At 48.5% G+C, this 27582-nt stretch overlaps 1 protein-coding gene across 1 annotated transcript in view; it reads right to left on the bottom strand.

The window, feature by feature from the left end:
• Positions 1-27582, bottom strand: part of LOC147105984 (xylosyl- and glucuronyltransferase LARGE1) — a 1047399-nt gene that overhangs the window by 136343 nt on the left and 883474 nt on the right. Inside the window, exons 6-7 of the mRNA XM_086008605.1 lie at positions 16113-16225; positions 7971-8096 (exon numbers count right to left, since the gene is read on the bottom strand). Of these exons, the coding sequence (XP_085864731.1) occupies positions 7971-8096; positions 16113-16225 (239 nt within the window). The remainder of the gene's footprint in view (positions 1-7970; positions 8097-16112; positions 16226-27582) is intronic.

The raw sequence follows: 27582 nt of genomic DNA, 5'->3' as shown, positions 1-27582 counted from the left end.
TAAAAGCTTCTATAGGTATGTAAAAAGGAAAAGATTGGCAAAAGTAATTGTGGGTCCCTTACAGGCTGAGAGAGGAGAAATTATAATGGAGAATAAGGAAATGGCAGAGAAATTAAACAAATACTTTGGCTGGAATTTTGCCGGCGCTCAGGGGGCGGGTTTGGAGGCGGGATATCTGGCAAAATTGCAAAGATTGACAGCGGGTCGGAAACCGACTGTCAACCCGCCTCCAAACAATCCTCCCTGGTGTCGGGTCCCCGATTTGCGCAGGGACCCGACACCTAGCGACGGGAAGAGGATTCTAGCCACTTAACTGCTTGTTAACAGGTTGTTAACAGGCAGTTAAGAGGCTTTTTGCAATTTTGACAGTTCTACTGCGGGCTTCTTGACGTCCGGACACCACGCCAGGTAAGTGTGGTGTGCTGTGGGTCTACTGTAATGTTTCTGCATTGATGACAACTGCAGAAGTGGTGTGAAGGATCCAATTCTACACTGGTGAGTTTCAGAGGTAAGATAATGTTAGGAAAATCATTTTTAATGCATTTACACTTTTCTGTAGGTAACAAGTTTTGATTTGTATGTGTAGTCCCACCTCATTGGGAGAACCTCACTCACCAGTGACAGATCGCTTCTGTAACCTCACCTGCAGCTGCCATCTGTTCTAGCCTAAGGAGGGAGTCACTGGAGAGCCTGAGTGCAAGAGTTCACCTTTGTACAGTGATTGTCAGTATTTGCAGCACCTCAATGTTGTCAAACACTGAGAAATCAGCTGTCAAAAAAAATGTGCGTGTCCCCTTTAAGAAAACCAGCAGATGACGCATCATCAACTGACGTCATCTGACACCGGCTTCCTCTTAATTGGCCGGCAAGCCTGCAGGGCGGGCTTAACAAGGCCAATTGACGCAAAATCACGTTTGTGCGTCTGATGTCATTGGGGGCGGGACTGGAACCTGGAAGGCAGCTCTCCCGCACCCAAGCCACCTCGAAGATAAAAATCACGGCCTTTTTGTCTGTCTTCACGAAAGAAGATGCAAAAATCTTCCCAGAAATAGTGGAGAACCAAAGCTCTAGCGAGAAAGAGAAACTGAAAGAAATTAGTATTAGTAAAAAAAAGTACTGGAGAAATTAATGGGACTGAAAGCTGGTAAATCCCCTGGACCTGATAGCCTACATCCTTGGGTTTTAAAAGAGGTAGCCATAGAGATAGTGGATGCATTGGTTGTCATTTTCCAAAATTCCATAGATTCTAGAACAGTTCCCACAGATTGGAAGGTAGCAAATGTAATCCCACTATTTAAGAAAGGAGGAAGAGAGGAAATGGGGAACTACAGACCAGTTAGCCTGACATCAGGAGTCGGGAAAATGCTGGAATCTATTCTTAAGGACGTGGTAACAGGGCACTTAGAAAATAATAATAGGATTGGGCAGAGTCAACACAGATTTATGAAAGGGAAATCATGTTTGACAAATCTGTTAAGAGTTTTTTGAGGTTGTAACTAGCAAAATAGATAAGGGGGAACCAGTGGATGTGGTGTATTTGGATTTTCAGAAGTCATTCAATAAGGTGCCACACAAAAGGTTATTAAACAAAATTAGGGCTCATGGGATTGGGGGTAATACACTAGCATGGATTGAGGATTAGTTAACGGACAGAAATCAGAGAGTAGGAATAAACAGGTCATTTTCGGCTTGGTGGGGTACCGCAATGATCCACCAACCCGAAACTAGTGGGGTACCGCAGGGATCAGTGCTTGGGCCTCAGCTACTCACAATCTACATCAATGATTGTAGGGGATCAAATGTAATATATCCAAGTTTGCTGATGATACAAAGCTGGGTGGGAATAAAAGTTGTGAGGAGGCTTCAAGGGGATATAGACAGGCTAAGTGTGTGGACAAAAACATGGCAAATGGAATATAATGTGGAGAAATGTGAAGTTATCCACTTCCCTCCCTCTCTGCCCCATCCCCCTCCCTCTCTGCCCCCCACCCCTCCCTCCCTCTCTGCCCCCCCCACTCCTCCCTCCCTCTCTGCCCCACCCCTCCCTCTCTGCCCCTCTCTGCCCCCCACCCCTCCCTCCCTCTCTGCCCCCCCTCTCAGCCCCCACCCCTCCCTCTCGGCCTCCCACCACTCCCTCCCTCTCTGCCCCCCACCCCTCCCTCCCTCTCTGCCCCCCACCCCTCCCTCCCTCTCTGCCCCCCACCCCTCCCTCTCTGCCCCCCACCCCTCCCTCCCTCTCTGCCCCCCCACCCCTACCTCCCTCTCTGCCCCCTACCCCTCCCTCCCTCTCTGCCCCCACGCCTCCCTCTCTGCCCCCCACCCCTCCCTCCCTCTGCCCCCCACCCCCTCCCTCTCTGCCCCCACCCCTCCCTCCCTCTCTGCCCCCACCCCTCCCTCTCTGCCCCCACCCCTCTCTCCCTCTGCCCCCACCCCTCCCTCCCTGCCCCCACCCCTCCCTCTCTGCCCCCACCCCTCCCTCCCTCTCTGCCCCCACCCCTCCCTCTCTGCCCCCACCCCTTCCTCCCTCTCTGCCCCCACCCCTCCCTCCCTCTCTACCCCCACCCCTCCCTCCCTCTGCCCCCACCCCTCCCTCCCTCTCTGCCCCCACCCCTCTCTCCCTCTGCCCCCACCCCTCCCTCCCTCTCTGCCCCCACCCCTCCCTCCCTTTCTGCCCCCACCCCTCCCTCTCTGCCCCCACCCCTCCCTCCCTCTGCCCCCACCCCTCCCTCTCGGCCCCCACCCCTCTCTCCCTCTGCCCCCACCCCTCCCTCCCTCTCTGCCCCCACCCCTCCCTCTCTGCCCCCACCCATCCCTCCCTCTCTGCCCCCACCCCTCCCTCCCTCTCTGCCCCACCCCTCTCTCCCTCTGCCCCCACCCCTCCCTCTCTGCCCCCACCCCTCCCTCTCTGCCCCCACCCCTCCCTCCCTCTCTGCCCCACCCCTCCCTCTCTCTCTGCCCCACCCCTCCCTCTCTGCCCCCACACCCCTCCCTCTCTGCCCCCACCCCTCCCTCTGCCCCCACACCCCTCCCTCCCTCTCTGCCCCCCACCCCTCCCTCTCTGCCCCCCCACCCCTCCCTCCCTCTCTGCCCCCCCACCCCTCCCTCCCTCTCTGCCCCCTCCCTCCCTCTCTGCCGCCACCCCTCCCTCTCTGCCCCCACACCCCTCCCTCCCTCTCTCTCTGTTTCTGCTCACCTTTAAAGAACATTCTGGCTTTGGCCTTATATAAAATAACAGCTTCCCCTCCCCTCCCCAGGGGTGGGAGAAGCTACAACCCCATCTTCCAATAGCTCAGCCCCTCAGCATCATTACAATGGCTCAGATATGTACTGACTGAATCATCAGGCAAGCAGACGAGGTTGTGACGAGATAGACGGTGTACTCGGGTGAGGTGCCCCCCGCCTCCACCCCTGCAGAGCCTCGCTCGCTGCAAGCATGGGCTCGGATGTCAGAGCTGCAGTGCAGTAGCCCCCATCTCGTGACTGCACTCGTTACTGGAGATGGTCCGCAGCGAGAGCCCCTATCTCGCGACTGCACTCGTTACTGGAGATGGTCCGCAGTGGGAGCCCCCTATCTCGCGACTGCACTCGTTACTGGAGATGGTCCGCAGTGGGAGCCCCCATCTCGCGACTGCACTCGTTACTGAGATGGTCCGCAGTGGGAGCCCCCTATCTCACGACTGCACTCCTTACTGGAGATGGCCTGCAGTGGGAGCCCCTATCTCGTGACTGCACTCGTTACTGGAGATGGTCTGCAGTGGGAGCCCCCATCTCGCGACTGCACTCCTTACTGGAGATGGTCCGTAGTGGGAGCCCCCAACTCGTGACTGCACTCGTTACTGGGGATGGTCCGCAGTGGGAGCCCCCATCTCATGTGCACTCGTTACTGGAGATGGTCCGCAGTGGGAGCCCCCATCTCGTGACTGCACTCCTTACTGGAGATGGTCCGTAGTGGGAGCCCCTATCTCGTGACTGCACTCGTTACTGGAGATGGTCCGTAGTGGGAGCCCCCATCTCATGTGCACTCGTTACTGGAGATGGTCCGCAGTGGGAGCCCCCATCTCGTGACTGCACTCCTTACTGGAGATGGTCCGTAGTGGGAGCCCCCAACTCGTGACTGCACTCGTTACTGGGGATGGTCCGCAGTGGGAGCCCCCATCTCATGTGCACTCGTTACTGGAGATGGTCCGCAGTGGGAGCCCCCATCTCGTGACTGCACTCATTACTGGAGATGGTCCGCAGTGGGAGCCCCCAACTCGCGACTGCACTCATTACTGGAGATGGTCCGCAGTGGGAGCCCCCATCTCGCGACTGCACTCGTTACTGGAGATGGTCCGCAGTGGGAGCCTCGTCTCGCAGGATCTCCTCGAGGAATGAACTGAAGAAAAGGTTGAGACTTTCCTTACAGAGAAGGAGGAAATACCACATTGTGCACAATTTCTCAACAACCTAGTCTGTCCTTCACTTAAGCCCTGAAACAAAGGAAAACACAAGTTTGATGGGCGGGGGAGATGGAAAACAACCCCAATTACTTGCGATATGGATGGCTGGTATTTCTTATTACTAAACACAAAATTGGCCGTAGCCCAACTGAAGTTAAATTACACAATATTCTTTTTAATTTGAAGCCTGTTCTCCCCCACTGGACATCTGTGCTGAAGATGCTTTTCTAGTAACAGCAGTTTGCGGTGCCTGTTCTAAGCCACATCGCTGCATTAGTCATGTACATGTCGGTCTTACAAGTGTAGCCCTTGTTCCTTGGTTCACCACAAGACCAACAAGCGGGGGAGGGGCAGGGGAGATTAATGAGGCAGAGACTTGACACTACTGGCAATTCTGTTCATAAGTGAAGCTGTTATTAATCATAAATATGTAACAGTAATAAACATTCAGAATTCCGCCGACGACCCACTGGATAACGACATCACCGAGTGTGGCACTAACACAGTGTGCCTGGTTCAAGTCTCATTCAGTGCCAAGTCAGTGAATTTTACCTGGGGTCGCAGTTGGGACAATTCAATCGGGCTCAGCGTCGCCTAGGCTCGGGAAAGAAAAAATTCCAACAAGGTTCCCATTCATGATCCCTTCCAGTGACTGCCCCCTCCCCAACTGGAATGTACGTGGGCATCAGGCGAGCACAGAATCGGGCTCAGATGTGACATCCTAAACTGTTATATAACCTCGCAATAATCACCGTCAAATCCGGCACATCAAGGATGGCAGCTTGAGTAAAAGAAGAAAGAAAGAACCTTATACAGTGGCCTAGAAATTCAGTTTGGGCCCGCCAGCTGGCTTGCGCCCAAAAGTTAGCGCTGCGCGCGGAGCCAGTTGCGCCCGTGAGATATTCAGTTTTTGCGCCCCAAGTCGGAACCGGGCGCTGTTCCAGGGTGTGCCCGCCCCCGCTTGGGGCGCTGAAACTGAATTTCAGCGCTCTAGGTGCCGCTGCGCCACCCGATGCGGTGCGGCAGGCTGCGTTACTGCAGGCCTCCTCCTTCTCTTAAGGTGGAGGTGCCTGCAACGGGGAGATCGCCGCTGGATTGTGCCGGCAAATGAGCCCGGCACCACGGAGAAGTGCCGGGCTCGCTGAAAGCAGCCGGCAATGCCGCGGGGGGGGGTGGTGGAGGAGGCCGGGGAAGGAGGTGCGGGCAGGCAGCCGCCGAAAAAGCGGCCGGCCGCACCTCCACCTTTATGCGCCCCACTAAGGCTGCAGTAAGGCCCTGGTCTCCGGATGTTAGTAGCGGCCGCCACGGAGGAGGCGGCGGCAACTGAATATGGGGGTCGGGCCGGCATCGGGGCGGAAACGGGGCACTGCGCACACCGATGACGTCATCGGTGCCGGCGCAGCGCTACCGGCTACCGCCGCCATTACCGCCGAGCTCAATATCAGCGCAACCTCCTCTACTGGCGCAGAGGCCCTCTTTGGGCCTTAACTGGGCGCAAAGCCCACTGAATTTCTAGGCCAGTGTCTTTAACCACCTTGGGATGCCCCAAAGCGCTTTGCAGCCAATGAGCTGCTTCTGAAGTGTAGTCACTGTTGTAATGTATGGAAATGCAGCAGCCAATTTGTGCCCAGCAAGGTCCCACAAACAACAGTGATATAAATGACCAATAAAACTGTTTTTTTTAGCGGTGCTGCTTGATGGATAAATTCTCCCGGTGTCCTGGACAAAATTTATCCCTCAACCAACGTCACTAAAATCGATAATCTGGTCATTATCGCACTGCTGTTTGTGGGAGCTTGTTGTGTGCAAACATGCTGCCGCGTTTCCTACATCACAACAATGACGACACTGCAATGGCTGTGAAGTGCTTCAGAATGTCTTGAGAATGTGAACACGAAGCAAGTTCTTTCTTTATTTTGGGAGGTCAGGAGTTTTTTCAGTGCAGTTAGGCAAAAAAAAACACTTCTGGAATTGTATAGTTTGAAAAAGATGACAATTATGGATGGCCTCTTGGAAGATATAATTTTTACTGAGTGACCAACTTCACTTATCTACTTTGGAATGACAAATAAATGATTAGGGGGCAGAGGAGCAATATCTCAATGACCATTAAGGGAAAGTAAAACAATGACCCTCAGATTTTGCTGGTACCAGTCACGCACACACACAAATATGACAGTGTACATGCCATGAAGGACAACAGAGTATTCTCATTCCATTTCTACAGACTCTCTTGGTGATGTCATTTCCACCCAATATTGTTCATTAAAAGTCCCATTATTGAGGAAAAAGAAGACATTAATCTTCCATTTGAAATCGTCAGCCACTTATTAGCAGGCGATGCACACCCTTTACAAAATGTTAATGTGCCCCAAAGAGAACGGAGAAGGACCATCGAAATTAGCTGCCATTATTATTTATGAGATTGTAAAAAAATTCAATTACATATTCATGAGTCAGTCTTGTGGCCTCATTTATTGGCGGCAGACAGCCTTATAGCTTTATAATGTTGCTAGAAAAGTCGACCATCCAATTACAGAGTTCCATGTCCAGGACTCTGATGCATGATCACAACTCTGCTAGCAGCCCGTCACTGCAAGGAGCTGAGCACACAGCTTCTGCCCGAGCCAGCGTTTCATACCACTGTTGGCCCTGGATGCCCCTCTGGAATGCACTGCCTGAAAGGGCGGTGGAAGCAGATTCAATAGTAACTTTCAAAAGGGAATTGGAGATATACTTGAAGGGGAGAAAACTGCAGGGCCTTGAGGAAAGAGCAGGGAGAGTGGGACTAATTGGATAGCTCTTTCAAAGAGCTGGCACAGGCACAATAGGCACAGGCACAAATGGCCTCCTTCGGTGCTGTTTAATTCTATGAAGACCAGCAGCTTTCCGCACGGCCCTGCGGACTTAACAGCTTAGCTCCGGATTCCCATCCTGATGGTCTTGAATTTGACTCCTAGCCTTCTCACCTACTCCGATTGGATATTTTGCCTATTTTCTAATAAGATGACGCGATGCGAGACACCTGAATGTGGAAGGACTTGCTGGACTGGTGCTATAACACAACAGCTCACTCTCACTGCAGAGAAACACTAACGGTAGTGATGGACAACTCAAGTCATGCCAATTGTCTATTGTAGGAAAGATGACCATAGAGCGTTGTGATCCCAAAGGGGTTGGGGTTTTTTTTTTTATCTTGGCCTTGACCAGCAGATGACCCTTTAAAAAGAGGCTCCAACAAGAGAAGTATCTGGAGATATTGCAGAGCAGTTGTGCCAGGCTACAACAGCCAGCAACATGGAAGGCAAAAGAAAGAGGTGGTGCTGTCTCAGATGAAACATACTGTGGCAATGACCTGCTAAGCAGTTTAAGCTTATTCCGGACTCCTGTTGTTTTGCAGGTATAAGGGAATCAGGCGGGAGATTCCACTGTGGTTGCAAGATGCTCAGATGTTACTAAATTACCTCTGGCTTTGTGCAGCTGGGAGTCTCTCACGCACCCACTTCTCTACCAACCATGATCCCTCCTTACCTTGAGGTCTGACACATCTTTGTAGCACTGTTCGGAGCGAGTGTGATCCGACAGCTGAACGTTCCAGAAACACGGAAGCTGGTACACCAGGAAAGGATTCTGCTTAATGACGGCATTGAAAATATCCTGCACAGGAGCGGGGGAAAGAAAGGGAAGAAACCGGAATTAGTGAGAGAAGATGGGGCGGGGGGGGGAATACACAAAGAACGTTTTTGAGAAGAGATCACCCAACATGTTAACATTTTAATACAAGAATCCAATGGGGGAAAAATTCGGTTGCTTTGCGCAGCCCGTTAGCGCGAGGGCGCTAACGGGGCACAAAGCAACTAGCACCCGGGCGTGGCAGCGCCAATGCCTCCCATGAAATTCAGCGGGAGGTTAGCGGTGGCGGTAGCCGTTAGCGCCCCGGCCGTGATCTTCGGTAGCGGCCCCTGACTTACCACCGGATGCTTTGTTCGACGGGGTCAGGGGGGCCTACCTGCGGCCGGGGCGGCACTTATTAAAGGCGAGGTGCCGGGCGGCTATTTTTGTTGCTGTCCGCCTGCCAGCACCTGCCCCTGTTGCCGTCCCCGGCCTCCGCTGAAGCCCCCCCACCGCGGAGTGCCGGTTGCGCTCCGTGAGCCTGGCACTTCTCGAGTGCCGGGCTCTTTTGCTGGCACTCCGAGCCCTGGTGGCCCAGCTGGGTCCCGGGTCGCGCTGCGCAAGGCCCCTCCCCTTTAAGAGGGGGAGGAAGGCCTGCAGTACCGTGGCGCGACGTGCCGCAGAGCCTGATATTCCCTCGCAGCGCCCCAAGAGGGAGGCGGGGCGCTTTGTTTCCCTCTTGGGGCGGTACCGATGAATTTCGGCTGCGGGGACTCTAATTTTTTCGGGGGCGCAACTCAATTTTTTCCCCAATGTCTTTAGTATTAGCCACAATCATTTTGCCTATATTATATATTTTTAAAATTTCCCTCAGGATCATATCAAGACTTCTAACGGTTATACAATCTCACTTAGATGGATCAAATTTGTTCTACAGGCATCCAACTAAAATCTTGATTTTTGTATGCTAGTTTTTTCATTTTTGAAAAGAGTCAAAATAAAAAAAAATGCATTGATGTAATGTGTTTACTGCGGTGACCTCTGGGCTGCCAGCTCTGATTGGACGTATTGCTGGTGGTTTCGGCACATGACCTCCAGCCTCCACTGCCGTGCCCCCACACCCCCACCGTGTGTCGCTCAACACCTCCATCCTTTCAGTGCGCCATATTACCACGCCAATCGGAAAGCAAACGGGCTCTTTATAGCCCGACTGGATCATTCTGGACTGTCAGTCAAACAGTCTTTATACCCCATCAGCAATATTATTATAACTAATAAATGAAAGTGTTCAAAGAAAATGAAAAGAACTTTTTTTTTATACACCAATGATTTTTTTCCCTTGGGAGTCTCGTAGAAGTGTCCAGGAGATTAATCTTTAATTCCCAGAGACTCCAGGACAATTCTGAAGGGTTGGCAACCCTAGGTGACCTGTCTAATGATCGCAGATTGACTGGTCAGAACAAATTGATCGGAGAGGTCTTTGTTCCATAATTAACATTGACAACAGCATCAACCTGCCAACTGTGACACCACAGTTTAGCGATAAGAAATGGGCCAATATTTAATAAACAAATATTAATTGATCCAGTGTACCTTATTCAGATTAGTTGACATGTTAGGAATAGGGAAAGGACATTAGGCCCAACAAGCGCTTCATCTTCTCACTGCAGGTAAATAGTGACCATGTGCTCCTAACGTGGGCTGTCGAATTGACCCTACAATGCTAAGGGATCTACCTATGATGCCCCATTCCTGATGAGCATGGCTCCACACCAGGGAGGCAGCGTCCCTTGCATATCACTTAAATCTTTAGTCTCTCCAAAACATCATCCAATTTACACCGTCTGCCACAATGTTCTTCCCTAGGAACTTTAAACAAGGATAAGTTACGTCTGACTTTCTAATCTGTAATCTGAGTCCACTGGTGTTTGAACCCTTCACCATTTTTGCACTGTCTTTCTGAATATGCTTCATTGTCTTGAAAACTTCAACTTGATCACCTCAAAATCTCCTCTTCTGAGAGAGAGGGAGAGTGAGACAGAGAGACAGACAGACACAGAAATAGAGAGAGAAAAGAGTAAGCATTTCTTTAGTGCCTTATCACATCCTCAGAATGAAGTTCTCAGCCAACAAATTACTTTTTAAAGTGCCACTACGATTGTGATGCAGGTAAAAAAAGGACAAGCCCAATTTCCTAAACCTTTCCTCAAAAGTGAAATTGCCGATACCCAGAATAATCTTTATTCCTTTTGCCTCAAGATCAATGATACCCTTCCTGTGATTAGTCAACCAGAACTCTACAGAGCACTCCAGATGGGCTGTGAGCAATGTCTCACACAGCAACGGTACAAGCTCTTGTGATTGGTACTCTATCCCACTGGTGGCCTAACCTACTTCTCTTTTTCAATGCAGCAAAGTACCGGGCTGATGGTAGTTTAGGTTTGACTGCTAGTTCACTATAACCCTAGTCATTTATCTCTCCTTCACTCTTTTGGTTTCTTACTCCTCTACTCATTATTTGAACTGCACCACCCACCCATCCTCCCAGGTACCTTAATATCTAAGTTCACCTGCATCTGGCTGCATTGTTGCTCCTGTGTTTTCTCTGTCTCCTATTAGCTTAATTCAGTCACAAGATGTAAGGAACCGATTTTCCTCCTCTTCCCCAACGAATGGCCCATTGGGTGGTGCATGCCGCACGTCTCCTGAGTCAGGAGTCCCTGAACCCCTCTGTGTTTCCAGGTTCAGAACATTTAGATAGCGGACATATGCTGCTGCAAGTCTTCACAGCCTCATTTCTCTCCTCCCTTGTGGCAGCATTAAATGTGCCTTTGGTTTAGGAGATGGCTGGTGGCAGCGAGTGGGGACCACGGGGTTTGATTAAATAATGCAGCACTCGGCAGAGAAGATGAGATTATTCAGTGATGCTGGTTTCCCATCGTTACACTACAAAAGGACTTCACTGGCTGCGAAGCACTTTAGAATGTCCTGAGGTCATGAGAAGCGCTCTATAAATGCAAGTCTCTCCATCCAGACTAGAAAGGGGGAGGGGTCAGGAAGACGGGGGGGGGGGGTCAGTGTGATTGGCAGCATGTGGCAGATGCAGTCAATGCCAGTGATATCTGGTGTCAGCCTTGGCTCAATGGTAGTACTCTCCCCTCTGAGTCAGAAGGTTGTGGGTTCAATCCCCACTCCAGGACTTGAGCACCTAATCTCGGCTAACACTTCAGTGCAGTACTGAGGGAGTGCTGCACTGTCGGAGGTGCCGTCTTTCAGGTGAGACATTAAAACAAGGCCCCATTTGCCCTCACTGGTGGGTAATATCCCATGGCAATATTTGAAGAGCAGAGGATGTTCTCCAGGTGTCCTAGCCAATATTTATCCCTCAATCAAAACCACCAGAACAGTTTAATTGGTCATTTATTTAATTGCTGTTTGTGGACTTTGCTGTGCGCAAATTGGCACAGGTAGACTACTAAGGGAGCAAAGCACCGTGGGCAAACCTTACTGCTGAATCGCTGCCTCTAACTCTGCCCTCCTGTTCTTTTCCTGCCAGTTCCACTGACAAGGATGTCAACCGCCCATCTCACCACATGATAGCAGGGCTGCTTGAAACTCCGGCCAAACTCCCAACCTTCTTGCCTCAGTACTGCTGACCCATAGCAAGACTGCTCCCAAGAGTCAGTAAGAGGGGGTGTTGAGGCGGGCGAAATCCTTGTTTTGGCCTCTTAAAACTGCTGGTTTGGTCTTTAGAGTAACCTTAGGGGGCACTTTTAGGGCCTTTCTGGTCCCTTTAACAGAGGACCTACCATTTCCTGTGCTGCGACGAGTCCTCCACTCCATCACCGTGATACGTTTCTCGCTGCAATGCTGGACTGTAAAGATACTGCTGGGAACCAGGCCTGCTTATGGCATTGACCCTGATCCAGGGAGATGGGTTGGGTGGTGCCAACAGGCAGAACCCCCGTCTTGAGCCACTTTCGACAGGAGGAGGAAAGCTCATGCCAATAGTTAGCCGTTTACAGTGTACATTTCCCATTTAATAACAAAACCCGTTATGCCCCAATTACAGTCCTCCTGGTTTTTTGGTGCGTTGGCTCTTGGCTCCATGAAATATCTTTGGCTGAATGGTAATGGCTGAAACTGCCTGAAGCTTCTTTTTGACTATTGAGAGCCAAAGGTGCTACATGTATTGCTGGGAGATAGTTAACTTGATATTCCAGACTAGTCTTCATAAATCACTGTTACTTTGGGTGCGTGTAATGATTCATGTATTTGAAACATTTTATTAAGCTGGTTGTCTGCACTATCAAGACCTTGAACTTCTGTGTTTCCCTCTTAGTGCTAATGTGAATGAAAGTATCTGTGCAACTATAAAATGAGATTGACTCTTTTATCTTTTCCATATACTTTAGCCACCAGAGGCAAACATACCCGCGCATTCTAAATAACCAGAACACTGAAACTAAAATGGTGGCACCACATATTAAATTACAGAGCAAGAATATAACCAGGTGCATTATGTTCCAAATGACTGTGACACTATAAACTTAGCAAGTGTGCAGTATTACAAACTAAATGGGGGTGCCACATTAAAATTGATCACAATGGCGCTCTGTAACACACCAACCTCGGGACCATTTTACGCTTCAAACTCACATGCACTTCAAAGTGTGGATAAGCCACTTGAATTGCGTAGTGACCTTATCGCATGAGTTTCCCAGCTGTGCAGTGCAAGGAAGGGCCCCAGGGTTCGATGCTCTCCCAATACTCCTCATAATCCAGCCTCATACATTATAGGAAGGAGGGAGAAACGTGGCAGTAGAAAAGAGGAAAGAAGAAAATACGCAGCCAATGTTGAAATTTTAGGACATTTGAAATCCATACAGAGTGCTGACTGCATCTCTGATTAAGAAGGTTCCTTTTGTTTTCATCAATTGACTGAGGGCATTTTGTTAGTTGAGGGATATACTGCAATTTTTAATTCAGTTTGTGAGTTCAGTGGTTCTTAATAATGGGCATTCTACATGTGGCCCAAGTGCTATAGTTTGGACACCCTTGTCTGGGCAATTTTACTTTTCTGGCTTGAGGATGTGTGGTAGGAAGAGGCTGGCACCAAAAGGAGAGCGAACAATGTTACACTCATTAAAAAAAGATGTTCTGTACCAACGGCAGTAATATTCTGTAAAACTGGTCCTTCAAAAAATAAACTAAAGGAAGGTTTATTATTCACCAATTGGAACAGGAATAGGCCATTCAGCCCTTCGAGTCTGTTCCGCCATCTAATTAGATCGCGGCTGATCTGCACCTCAACCCCATTCATCTGCCTTTGCTCCATATCCCTTGATACCCTTAGCCAACAAAAATTTGTTGGCCTCAGTTTTGAAAATTTTAATTGACCCCCCGCATCCATGCCTTTTGGGGGGGGGGAAGAGTTCCAGATTTCCACTAACTTTTGTGGAAAAAGTGCTTCCTGATTTCACTCCTGAATGGCCTGGTTCTAATTTCAAGGTTATGCCCCCTCGTTCTGGATTCCCCCACCAGGGGAAATAGTTTCTCTGTATCTACCCTATCGAATCCCTTTATTATATAAAACACCTCGATTACATCACCCTTCAACCGTCTAAACTCAAGGGAATACAACCCAAGTTTATGCAATGGGTCCTCATATTTTAACCCTTTAATCCTTGGTATCATAAATGGTGAATCTGCGATGTAGTACTTCCAAAAGCTAATATATCCTTCCTGAGGAGCGGTGCCCAAAACTGAACGCAGTGATCCAGATGCTCTCTGACCACAACTCTGTACAACTGAAGCATAACTTCCTCCACTTTGTATTCCAGCCTCCTTGAGATAAAGGCTAGCTTTCCATTAGCCTTTTTGATTGCTTTTTGTACCTGTGTACTAGCTTTTCGTGATTTGTGTACCTGGACACCGTGCTTATTTTCAGGCCGAATGAACAGCCTCTCGATAAAGCAACCACTAAAAATTGCCATTCCCTCCTCCAGTTCAACACAGGCTTGCTGCACACTCCTTGCTTTACCGCTGTAATAAATCTGAGCCTCCATATAGCCAAGCTTGGCTTTGGCTTCTTCCTGTCAAACTGCCCAAGTGTGAATAAGCTATGATTTCTCGTCATCCTTTTACACTTGCACTGTGGAATGGCTCATCATCAGCATAACTGCTACGATTTCTTCCCCAAGCCTCAGTAAGTTACTTCATTGTGTTGCAGGCCAAGCACGCGTCTACCATGGTTGGGGAAGGTCTCCACGTTCAAGTAAAGTTGCAATTCGTTTCTCAGACTGAATAAAAGTCGACACATATCTCCGCTGAGCCCGATTTTTATAGAATCATAAAAGGCGGCCATTCCTCTGATGCATTTCCGTACCCTTTCCCCATATCTTTTCTATTATTCTTCCTTTTCAAACACTTATCCAATCCCCTGTTAATGATGTTAAAATCTAAAAGGGTGCAATTTGAATATAACCTGCCGGGCGGGAAACTGAAGGGAATGGGTGCGACGTGGTTTCACAGCCTGCCCGATTCCACTCTTCATTATAGTCGATGGAGCGTGGTATCGGGTGGATGTAAATCCAGCGTTCCACCCGATTCTGTCGGCTTCCTGTCGCTGAGTTAGATAAAAAAAGGACTCCCATGTCTCAGTAGCCAGCGTGGAGAAGCATTCCCCGTTTTAATAACCCTCTAAAGACTTTTTTCTAGCTTCTCCCTTCATTTTTCCAGTGATAATCCTGAACCTGAGGAACCTTTTGCGCAATGGGTACTATGTCTTTATAAGTGAGGCCACGTATTGAAACACCTAGTTGAAAAATGTGTCATGTCTATACTATAATAGACAATTCAAAAAATGACTTTTCTTTAATTAAAATTGTTTATCTCCCAACAAAGAACTCGGAGGGCAGAAAACGTCCCTGCGGACTTCTTTCTCACCATTGTCACTCTCACATATTGCCTGACAAAAGCTGTCCTTGCACTGGAATGTGCTGTTGATGCTTCCTTTTATTCCTCTCTGGGTGTCTGCAAGAATGCGTTAGTCGATCCTGTGGCAGACTGGAGCACTGGCGTTAGTTACACTACACAGTTACCCATGGACAACTCTGGGACTTTGAGCGAGGAGATTAAAGAAGGGAAAGACAGATAAAGAGCTGGGTAGAGGAGGGAAGAGAGAATTCACCAGGGTAATTCTGAGATTCGAGGCAGGGGAGAGGAAGATGCAACCTGATCAAAAACAATGCGTGCGGAGGCCTCCGATCTGGAAAAATCTACGAACTTACCTGAGGGCTCCTGAGGTCCGGACACTTCCGCTCCTGGGCCTCTCTCCATCTCGAAATGTGCAGGGCCCACGTATCCCAGGGGCACATGCGGTTCGCAAGCGTCCCTGGGATCACGTGGGCCATGGGGAACCAATCAAAGAAGGGAATCCCCCTTCATACACTTGACAGATAGACCTGTCAAATATATGAATGGAGATCACCCCAAAAACACTGTAAAACATTAAATACATTTTTTTTAAATCACATTTTTAAAATGAGTTGAAATTACAATAAATTAAATATTTTAAACAAAATTTAATTTTTTGAAAAAAATAATTAAAGTTTTTTACGGGTCTAAAAATAAACTTACCTTTTTAAAAGTATTTTAAAATGATAAATGAGTGATTTTTTTTACTTTTTTTAAATCTTATGCTGGTAAAAGCAGGCCCTTACGCCTGCTTTTACCAGGCGTAAGATTTCTAAGGGTTTTCTGCGGGCGGAGGGTCTCCAGAAAGCGGAACTATCCGCCCACAGAGGCCCTTCTCCAGGGCAGGCGTCCGATCTGTCAAGAGCATTCTTGACAGATCGGAAATGCCGGTTTTCAGCGCATCCCGTAGGGATCGGAAAACACGGCCCAATAAATTTAAGGAGGACAAGTCCCCCTCTTTTCCTGATTGTGCCTGTGGGGGGAGTTAATGGTAGAATCCAGTCTCTGTAGTTACATGTTAAAAATGTATCAGAGGTTCACTGCAATGGACTGAGTTAATGTCATAGGAACAAGTGTGTGTACCTGATCAGCCAGTGAAGTGGACAGCATGTTCATCAGCTCCCGTTCAGCAGTCAGACGCCACATCTGCTCCCATTTCATCTTCCGCAGCTTGTCCAACAGCAGCAGGATAACACCTGGGAGACACAGAAACATATTCCCTTTGTTAAGAAAACTCGTCAAAAGTCTAGATGCAAAGAAAGTGAGTTACTGTTAATTCCGCACGCACAAAAAAATAAATCCCTAATCTGGGAACCGAATTCACAGGGTAGGGTCCATTGAAGAAGGGCCGTCTGGTGCCATCCTTCCAGAATACCGACTCGACTGTCTCCTTAGCACATCATCCAGATGTTTCTACCCTTCCTGGCCCCTGCTCTAGCTGTTGAGCACCCTCTGTGTGAAGAAATATTTCTTGGTCTCGCTCCCCAATTTGCCCTGTTAAATTGACTAGCCGCAAGTAAGTTGTCCAAAGAGAGACAACTGTAATTTCTTATTGATCCTTGGGGATAATCAAATAAAAAAGCACCAATTAATCTTGACGTCAGTCCTAACTTTGTCCTCCCGATTCGAAAGAGCCAAATCATGTTCTATTCTATTGAATTTCAATACAGCGAGTCAGTTCCTATTAGCTCCCTTTCGATAGAATGCCTTCAGATTAAATTAGTTCCCATTGTGTTGTACAGATTTCCAATGCACCAAACCAATTTCTACTCAGTCCCATTGTACACATTGCAATACTTCAAGTTATATTCAATCCCATTACACAATAGGGTAGATTTTCTGAGTCCTCGCTTGGAAAATTTCAAGAGAAGGGAAACTGCTGGTGATTTTTCAATGCTTGCTTCTACGTGGGCCAAGCTGAGAACTCAGAATATCAAACTACTGTTCCAAAATACTATAGCATCCCCTCGTCACACCAAATAGAATTCCAGCATTTCTATAGCGCCTTTCACAACTGCAGGACGTCCCAAAGCGCTTTACAGCCAATGAAGTACTTTTTGAAGTGTAGTCACTGTTGAAATGTAGGAAACGCGACAGCCAATTTGTGCACAGCAAGGTCCCACAAAGAGCAATGTGATAATGACCAGATCATCTGTTTTAGTGATGTTGATTGAGGGATAAGTGTTGACCAGGACACCAGGGAGAACTCCCCTGCTCTTCTTCAAAATAGTGCCAAGGGATTCTTTTACCTGAGAGGGCAGACGGGCCGCGTTTAACATCTCATCCGAAGCACGGCACCTCCGAGAGTGCAGCGCTTCCTCAGAATAACATTTTATTTATTCAGTCCTATTAAAATGTAGCTCCAAACCACTTCAAAGAGGAGGGCTAGGTTTTTCGCTTCATATCACGTCAGCCCATGATTTTTCTCCCGTTAAAATGAGTGGGCAGAAAATGGCGGGTGGTTAAGTGCGGTAGCAGAAAGCCCTGGCGGAGCACTCCAATGTACCAATTGACTTCCACTATATAACATTCTAACTGTACAAATGCTCGTTACATAATAGTCACACACCAGAATATGTCACGCTGTCTTTCTTTAAACATAATTCTGAAGAATCAAATCCCTTTTCATGTTCCCTTGCACAAACTTGAGCACATATTGTCTGCTGACATTTCAGCACAGTACTGGCGTGTTTCAGGTGAGATGTTAAAGCGAGTTTCCGTTTGCCCTCTCAGGTGGACATAAAAGATCCCATGGCACTATTTGAAGGTGAGCAGGGGAGTTCACCCCATGTCCTGGCCAACATTTTAACCCTCAACCAACTTTACTAGAACAGATTATCTTGTCATTTATCTCATTGCAATTTGTGGGACCTTGCTGTGCACAAATTGGCTGCCGTGTTTCCCTACATTACAACAGTGACTACACTTCAAAAAGACTTCACTGACGGAATCGCATTAGGATGTCCTGAGGTCGAGAAAGGTGCTAAATAAATGCAAGTAAGAACTAGCCGAGCCTCTAGCCAGGCTGTTCCAGTACAGCTACAACACGGCATCTATCCGACAATGTGGAAAACTGCCCAGGTACGTCCTGTCCACAAAAAGCAGGACAAATCCAACCCGGCCAATTACCGCTCCATCAGTCTACTCTCAGTCATCAGCAAAGTGATGGAAGGTGTCATCGACAGTGCTATCAAGCGGCACTTACTCACCAATAACCTGCTCACTGATGCCCAGTTTGGGTTCCGCCAAAACCACTCGGCTCCCGACCTCATTACAACCTTGGTCCAAACATGGACAAAGGAGCTGAATTTCAGAGGTGAGGTGAGAGTGACTGCCCTTGACATCAAGGCAGCATTTGACCGAGTGTGGCATGAAGGCACCCTAGTAAAACTGAAGTCAACGGGAATTGGGGGGAAAACGCTCCACTGGCTGGAGTCATACCTAGCACAAAGGAAGATGGTTGTGGTGATTGAAGGTCAATCATCACAGCTCCAGGACATCGCTGCAGGAGTTCCTCAGGGCAGTGTCCTAGGTCCAACCATCTTCAGCTGCTTCATCAATGACCTTCCCTCCAACATAAGGTCAGAAATGGATATTCGCTGATGCCTACACAGTGTTCAGTGCCATTCACAACTCCTCAGATAATGAAGCAGTCCATGCCCGCATGCAACAAGACCTGGACGACGTTCAGGCTTGGGCTGATAAGTGCCAGGCAATGACCATCTCCAACAAGAGAGAGTCTAACCACCTCCCCATGACATTCAATGGCATTACCATCACCGAATCCCCCACCATCAACATCCTTGGGGGTTACCATTGGCCAGAAACTTAACTGGACCAGCCACATAAATACTATGGCTACAAGAGCATGTCAGAGGCTAGGTATTCTGCGGCGAGTGTCTCACCTCCTGACTCCCCAAAGCCTTGTCACCATCTACAAGGCACAAGTAAGGAGTGTGATGGAATACTCTCCACTTGCCTGGATGAGTGCAGCTCCAACAACACTCAAGAAGCTTGACACCATCCAGGACAAAGCAGCCCGCTTGATTGGCACCCCATCCACCACCTTAAACATTCACTCCCTCCACCACCGGCGCACCATGGCTGCAGTGTGTACCATCTACAAGATACACTGCAGCAACTCACCAAGGCTTCTTCGACAGCACCTCCCAAACTCGCGACCTCTTCCACCTAGAAGGACAAGGGCAGCAGGCACATGGGAACATCACCACCTCCAAGTTCCCCTCCAAGTCACACACCATCCTGACTTAGAAGTATATATCGCAGATCCTTCATCGTCACTGGGTCAAAATCCTGGAACTCCCTCCCTAACAGCACTGTGGGAGTACCTTCACCACACGGACTGCAGTGGTTCAAGAAGGCGGCTCACCACCACCTTCTCAAGGGCAATTGGGGATGGGCAATAAATGCTGGCGTTGCCAGCGACGCCCACATCCCATAAACGAATTTTAAAAAAAGTCCTTCTTCTTAACACACAACATTCCAACATTTCATCATTGTAGGCAAGAAATTTTAGGAGTTACCCTGTGCAAATATACAAACACACATAGACGTAGCGGTGTACTGCATTGCTGAGTCTCTGTAGACTATCCAGCCCAAGTCTTTACCATAGTGAAATGAGATAGTTGCTGAAAGCAGGGGCAAGTAAAGGCTATATAATGGATGGAATAGTGAATATTAGAACAAGAAGGGATAGGGAGCACAAAAATTGCAGCACGAGGAAGGAATTTTGGAAAGAAAGACTTGCATTTCTATAGCGCCTTTCACAGCCTCAGGAGGTCCCAAAGCGCTTTACAGCCAATGAAATACTTTTGATGTGAGTTCACTGTTGTAACGGAGAAAAAGCAATAACAAGTGTAGGAAATGTGGCAACTAACAAGGGCATGGCTGCAAAGAAGGGTGATAGTAATAATGGACACATCAGGCTGAAGTACTGGAGTCTCAAAATTACAGCCACAAATCACAAGAGTCTTAGCAACAAAACTGGAAATCTTGAAGTCTGCACTAACAAAGTTAGGGCAATGTGGATGTGACCAGATACTTGGCTGATTTACGGGGGAATAGATTGCTTCGCAGGGATAGAAAGAATGAAGTAGGAGAGGAAATGGTTCTTTATGTTAAGGACGACATGAACGAAAGAGCTCGACAAATTAGAAGCGGGTGTAGTTAAGTTGGAAATGTTACGGTTTGAGTTATAAAGAAGAAGAAACTAATGATTGGAATTGGTTCTAGGTCACCAGTTCAAGAAGAAATAACAGACCTGAAACTTTATACTCAAATAAGGGAAAGATGTGGGGGACTGAACGAAATTGTTATGGGAGATTGGAATTTATCAGGGATAAACTGGGAGGATCATAAAGGGAGTAACATGACAGAAAACATATGGATTAAATAATGAAGGGACCTAGAGGAGGGGAGGGGATAGCTGTTTTGGGAATATATTTGTGGCCAACAGACAGGCAGGGAAACAGTGGAACGACTGAAGGGCTTCAAAGGAAACATTCAATCAGGTCACCAAGGAATGGCAAGCATGCTAAATGAAATCTTTGTGTCTGTTTCCACAGAGGAAACCTCAAACAGCTTTCTTACTGTTGGGGTAGAATTTCCACGGTAAGGTGCTGGGATTCTAAGAAAAATAGATGTAAGCGACAAAGAGGAGATGGACAAATCGAAGGGAGACAATTCCCCTGGTCCAGATACATTGTATCCTAGGGTACTATCTAATGACATTGATCACACTCGCTCACATATCTTTAGGCAATCCTTGGAAATGGAGATTGTGACTGAGGATTGGAAAAAAAGGGAACATGACCTCAATCTGTAACAAGGGGCAGAGCCAGTTTGCCTGACATCTATTATTCACAGAAATCACAGAAACCCCACAGTACAGATAGAGGCCATTTCGGCCCATCGAGCCTGCACCGACACATATCCCACCCGATCCCCGTAACCCCTACACATATCCCACCCTATCCCCGTAACCCCACGTATTTAATCCCCCTAACACTTAGGGTCAATTTATCATAGCCAATCAACCTAACCCGCACATCTTTGGACTGTGGGAGGAAACCGGAGCACCCGGAGAAAACCCACGCAAACACGGGGAGAATGTGCAAACTCCACACAGACAGTCACCCGAGGCCGGATTCGAACTCGGGTCCCTGGCGCTGTGAGGCAACAGTGCTAACCACTATGCCACCGTGCTGCCCGGTGGGAAGATACTGAATGGCATCCTGAGGAAATGAATGATTAACCACATGGGTCAATACAGAACCATAAGAGGGAGCCCGCTTGGCTTAATGAGAGGGACATCATGTCTGATGACCATCTTGGAGTTCTTTGAGGAGTAAATAAACGATGTGGACAGGGGGACCTTTAGTGGCTGATCCTTTATTTAGAGTTCAGCAGAGCTTTTGATAAAAGTGCCAGGCAGAAGATTGGTGCACGAGATTGGAATTAAAAAGCATAGGTAGGGTGTTTCTGAAGTTGATTGAAAATTGTCTGAAACAGGGGATGCAAAGGGTGGTTGCATGTGGAGCTTGATCAGCATGGGAATCAGTGCTGGGGCTGGTCCTCACTGTAAAAATGACATGAAAAATTTGAGTGCAGTTTCAATCTGGTTCAACGATGTGGTTCAGTATGTCTCGGCCCCAACGTGGCATTCGCACTGAGGTCCTGATGTCTGGTGTGACTAATGGGGGGGGAAAACGTCACATTGGTACGGTAGGGGATGTTCCTTTGAGATGGAAGTTCAGGTATGTTGTCAGGCTAAACATGAAGCTTTATACTGGATCTGATGGTGCAATATCCAGTCGATAACCAGAGGGCACAGATTTAAGGTGACTGGCAAAAGAACCAGAGGCGACATGAGGGAAAACGTTTTTATGGAGCGAGTGGTTAGTATTTGGAATGCACTGCCTGATAGGGCAGTGGATACAGATTCAATTGTAGCCTTCAAAAGGGAATTGGATAAATACTTGAAGGAGAAAAAATTGCAGGGTTATAGGGAAAGAGCGGGGGAGTGGGACTAACTGGATTACTCTTCGAAAGAGCCGGCGCAGACTCGATGGGCCGAATGGCCTCCTTCTATGCTGTACTATTCTATGATTGTATGATTGTTATGACTTGGAAGTGGGGACAGAAACAAAACTCTCCGGCCTAGAAATTCACTTTGGGGCGCCCAGCTCGCCTGGGCGCCGGAATTACCGCTGCGCGCGGAGCCACTTGCGCCAGCGGAATATTCAGTTTCAGCGCCCCAAGTGGAAGCCGGCCGCTAAACAAGGGTTTCGGCGCCCCGCTTGGGGCGCTGAAACTGAATATCGGCGTGCAAAGTGCCGCAGCGCCACACGCTGCGGCACGGCAGCCTGCGGTACTGCAGGCCTTCCTCTCACTCTTAAGGGGGAGGTGCCTGCAACAGCGCGATCCCCGCTCGCGAGTGCCGGCAAATGAGCCCGGCACCAAGGAGAAGTGCCGGGCTCTCTGGAAACAGCCAGCAATGCCGCGGGGGGGGGGGGGGGTGTAGGAGGCCGGGGACGGAGGTGCGGGCAGGCGGCCGCCGAAAAAGCGGCCGGCCGCACCTCCACCTTAACTCGCCCCACTACCGGCACAGGTAGGCCCCTGTGTACCGGTCGCTGTTAGCGGCTGGCGCGGAGGAGGCGGCAGCGACCAAATATGGCCAGTGGGGCGATAGCGGGGCGCTGCGCACACCGATGACGTCATCGGTGGTGGCGCAGTGCTACAGGCTAACGCCGCCATTAGCGCCCCGCTAAATATCACGGTAGGTTTGGCCAGTGGCGCAAAAGCCCTCTTTGGGCGCAAACTGGTGGCGCAGGCCACTAAATTTCTAGGCCTCCAAGTTTGCAGATGGTACCAAATTGGGAGGGACTGCAAACAACAGGGAACAGGCTGATCAAAGACAGAAAATGCTGGATAGTCTGGGGAGCTGGACTGATGAGTGGCAGATGCCACCGGACGTGGGTTCGTGCAAATTCATGAGATTGGGAAAGGTTATTAAACAGTGGCAATATAAGCGAAATGGTACAATTCTACAGACACGCGATAGGAGAGGCAATTTGGAGACACTGGTGGACAGATCAGTGAATGCATCAGCGCAGATGTGCAGCAGCTATAAGGAGAGAATTTACAATCTTGGGCTGTGGAGACAGAGGAATAGCGCACAAATGTCAGGAAGTGATTCTGAACATGGTCCAGCCCCACCAGGACTAGTGTGTACAATTCTGGTCACTGTATTATGGAAAATACAGTCAGGGAGAGCAGCAAAGGGGAAGTAAAATTGAGAGCTGGGATCTGCCACTTGATCTAAGAGGAGAGGCTGCAAAAGATCACAATAATCTTCTCTGGTCTCGGTAATTCCTACAATCCTATTGTATCATAGCACGGACAACAATTAATCCAAGCTGATATATCCAGTTCAATAGACCCGAGTCAAACAGTGAAGGAACTGAAGGGGAAGTAAGTTGATCTGTGAACAGAAGATAAAAGCTAACAACTTGATTACCATCAGGCGATACGAGTCGTACATTCAAGAACTGGATTGGTTTTAGCATACTACTTATCCTCACAAATTCTCATCAGATGTAATCCTGTTTACAATCTTCATGTGTAACGCTCCCTCGATTCATTGCAACACAATTTATATGTTACATCAAGCAAATGAAAGCAAATTCCACTTGCAATAAACACTGTAAGGCCATAATTTCAGGCCAGTATCATTTACAATCAAATCTTTCGCCTCTCACTTTCTGCTGTGGTTTTATTAATGTCCGTGCAACTAATGTCCAGTTAATAAGCAAGGATCAACACAGCTCAATACTAAGCCTGTTTGATGCACCAATGCTTAGGTGAGCAGAGGTGGTAACTGCTTACTTAGGAGAATGGAAGCTCTCCATTTACAGCATTCTTGGGAATTATATTGGGCTCCATAATTCCATGACCATCAAAAATCTCAAATGTGGCTTCTGATATTGTCAAAAGTGAAGGAGACAGGGTATATATAAAAGTGTCTTCCCCAATGGTTCAGCAGGTTTATCCAGTGAACAACGGAACAACACAACAACACAGACCAGGTTTGATCCCTGTTCTGTTCTGAGTTCGCAAATATCAGACCAAGAGCCAGATGGGATGCTAAAATAGACTTCGGCACCTCTAGGTTAGAGCGAGGAAGATCGGCCAGGGTTCCTGTTCCTGATTGCTATCCAGCAACCTCCTACCAGAGCTGTGTGTGGGCGCTGGTTGAGAACAGGATCAAGCTGAGCTATGATGCCTTCCACGTCCAAATAGCTTGCCAACACACAGACTTGGATAAGGCACTGGAACGATGCCCGGAGTCAACACGGCAGGAGAGGAGGGAAGGGGCAAAGGCTTAATTGAATTCAGAAAGTTTATCACACGGTACTTGCAAACACCTCCACTGAGGGTTGTACAAAGATGAGTATGTTTAATTAGGGGCCAGGGTCTCTCACTGATATAGTGGGGATGGGTTGGGGAGCTCACAGAGCCCTGTGTGAATACTGGCTTTGGACAGTGTGTAAGTCATTGAGGGCTGTTGTGTATGTAATATGTGTGCTACTTTGAACCTATGGACAGGACTGCACTACTTGTAGGGCGTAGTGATACGCAGTACCACTCCTGGCCATAGGGGTATAAATAGTACTGTGGGTACTGATCTCCCCTCAGTTCCCGCCTGTGGGCATGAAGTAAAGACCTACGTATAGTCCCTACCTCCAACCAGTAAAGACCTGTTTTATTGTTACTGATTAAGTCTGAGTATTAATTACTTGAACAACTCACAGATTTAACACTGGCGACGAGGATGATTCGGACCCTGCGGCAGTCACTCCACGGCAGCTTTGTCCACAGCCAGGACGTTGCAGAGAGGTTTCCACCCTCTCCACCCCACTGGAAGACATCCTGACCTCGGAGCCTCCATCGGCGACCGTCAGCTTCTTCTCCAGCTTGGTGGTGGGTAAGCCGTTGTCTGAGCCGGGCAGCGACGCGACAGGCAGTCGACCGCGTTGGCCGCACGAACGGGGCTGGGGGAGCTGGAGGAATAGGGCGCGAGAGCCGCTTCGAGCGGGAGGCGTTTCAACAGAGCGATTGCATCTCCTGATAAGAGCCGAGAGCCGCTTCGCGATCCAGCGATCGCATCCGCTGATAAGGGCCGCACTCGGGCGATCGCGGCGAAGATAAGGGCCGCACTCGGGGGCTGAAGGGAGACGGCGTTGGGGGACGGGTGAAGACCGCCAAGCGCGGGAAAACCGCCATTTTGTGGGCGGAGGACGACGGCAAGAGCGGGAAGCCGCCATCTTGGATAGCAGTAAAAAAAAAAAAATCTGAGAAATTGCAAATCTACAATGCCTAAACACGGGAATATTAGCACCTTTGATAGTGACCTCGAAGATTGGGCCATATATGTTGAAAGAGTAAAAAATTATTGTAAGGCCAATAAAATTCGTGACCAAGATAAAGCTCTAACATTATTAAATTTAATGGGTGCGAAGACATACGGGCAATTGAAACACCTGTTATCACCAGATGAACCGGCGGATAAGACGTTCGATGAGATTGTTACTGTCCTGAAAGATCATCTAAACCCCACGCCGCTGATGCTAGCGGAACGATTTAAATTTTACGACAGAAGGCAGCTACAGCATGAAAGCAATGCTGAATATTTGCTGGAATTGCGTAAATTAGCGAAATATTGCAAGTTTGGAACGGGACTGACAGATGCACTACGAGACAAATTTGTGTGTGGTTTATTTAAACAGGATACACAAAAGCGACTGCTCGAGGAGAATGAGCTGACGCTTGAGAAGGCGGTCACTATGGCAGCAGCACACGAAGCCGCAGCGAGAGGCACGGCAGTAATGCAGCTACGGTCACCGGAGCTCAGTGCACACAAATTGGGTGTGAGTTCTGGCAAATGTTATCGTTGTGGAAAGACAACGCATGATCAGAACCAGTGTTGGTTTAAAAACCAAGAATGTAGAACTTGTGGTAGGCTTGGACATATAGCTAGAGTATGCAGGTCAGGGAAGAAGACCAGCAACAAGAAGTCACCGCAAGGAAAATACGCAAAGGTACACAAGGTGACCGAACAGGAGTCCGATTCAGACGCTAGCAGTAATGAACTGGCTAGCTTAAGCTGTAATGAACTGGCTAGCTTAAGAGTACTCAACGCTGGTAAGGGTGCAGACCTCCAGACAATTTGGGTCACTCTTCAGATAGAAGGAGTCCAAGTAAAACTGGAATTGGACACTGGATCGGCATTGACGGTCATAAATAAGAAAGATTACGGAAAGTTATTCCAACATATTCCCCTGCAGGATACGGGGATTATATTGAAAACATACACGGGGCAAAGAGTGTACCCCATCGGGAAAATAGAGGTTGCAGTGGTCCACAAGGGCGAAGACAGTCAAATAATGGACTTATATGTGATATCTGAAGGAGGTCCTCCACTACTAGGACGGGAGTGGATTAGGAAAATGAATATGGACTGGCATTTCCTACAAACAATAACGAGTGAGAACTCGGTGAAGATAGTCGGCCCAGACTCTGGAACGGATGATGGTAAGCCCAACTCAGGTGCAAAAGACAAAGTTTCAGCACAGAATTCCACTGAGCAACAACAACATAGTTTAACTGTGGATTCTGAGTCTGGCAAGTCTACTGATGTGCCCATTTCTGAGGGACACCGGGCTCGAACTCAACTCCATTTCAAACTACAACAGCAATTAGAACAAATGCTTCGCCGTTTTGAGCAAGAGTTGAATGCAACGAAAGAGTTCTTTGATATAGAGTTGGAGAATCTGGAAAGACAACAGAAGCAGCTGATGGAGAAAATGGAGCAGGAGCACACAAAACGTCTGATGTCAGAGGAGTTAACGGTCAGCCAACTCCTGCATATGCTGAAGGACAGGACTCTGAAATGGGAAAAACTTGAACACGAACTTCAATATTCAAACGAAAGGGGTTCGGAGCTCTCAAAGGTTATTGGAAGAGCTGAGGTGGCAACACAGACTGAGATGACTGCAACAGAGCAGCCCTTGGATGCCAAAAGTACGCTGACTCACGTCAACGTAGAACAACAGACCGCTGAAACAGCTGCTCCGGTAGAGGGATTGAATAGTCCGATCAATCAATCTCCAAAAGAAGTTGAAGTAGTAAAATCTCAAATGAGGTCATTAGTAAACGACTTGCTGAAAGCCCAGAAAAAGCTGGATGAAGAGGTACGCATGAAGAAGTCTCTTCAGGAAAGATGTCTGGACTTGGAACAAAAGCTGGCTAACGCCCAGCTGGGTATGGAGGAAATAGAAGACCCTCTCGCTGGCCTAGATCAGGACGACACCGAATATTACTATGTCCTGTCCTGCCCAACTTGTAACTTCGACTCCCACCATACAGAAATCATGGAGGAGCACCGAAAGTCTACGGAACATCGGGAGAAGGTGGCTCTACTACGGAAAAAGGAGGAAGAGAAGGAGGAACTGCGCATGCAGCTGGCAGCTGA

This window comes from Somniosus microcephalus, chromosome 16 (genome assembly GCF_052327205.1).
Source record: "Somniosus microcephalus isolate GS21.2 chromosome 16, FLI_Smic_1.0, whole genome shotgun sequence".
Lineage (NCBI taxonomy): Eukaryota > Metazoa > Chordata > Chondrichthyes > Squaliformes > Somniosidae > Somniosus > Somniosus microcephalus.
This window is presented reverse-complemented; position numbering and strand designations above follow the sequence as displayed.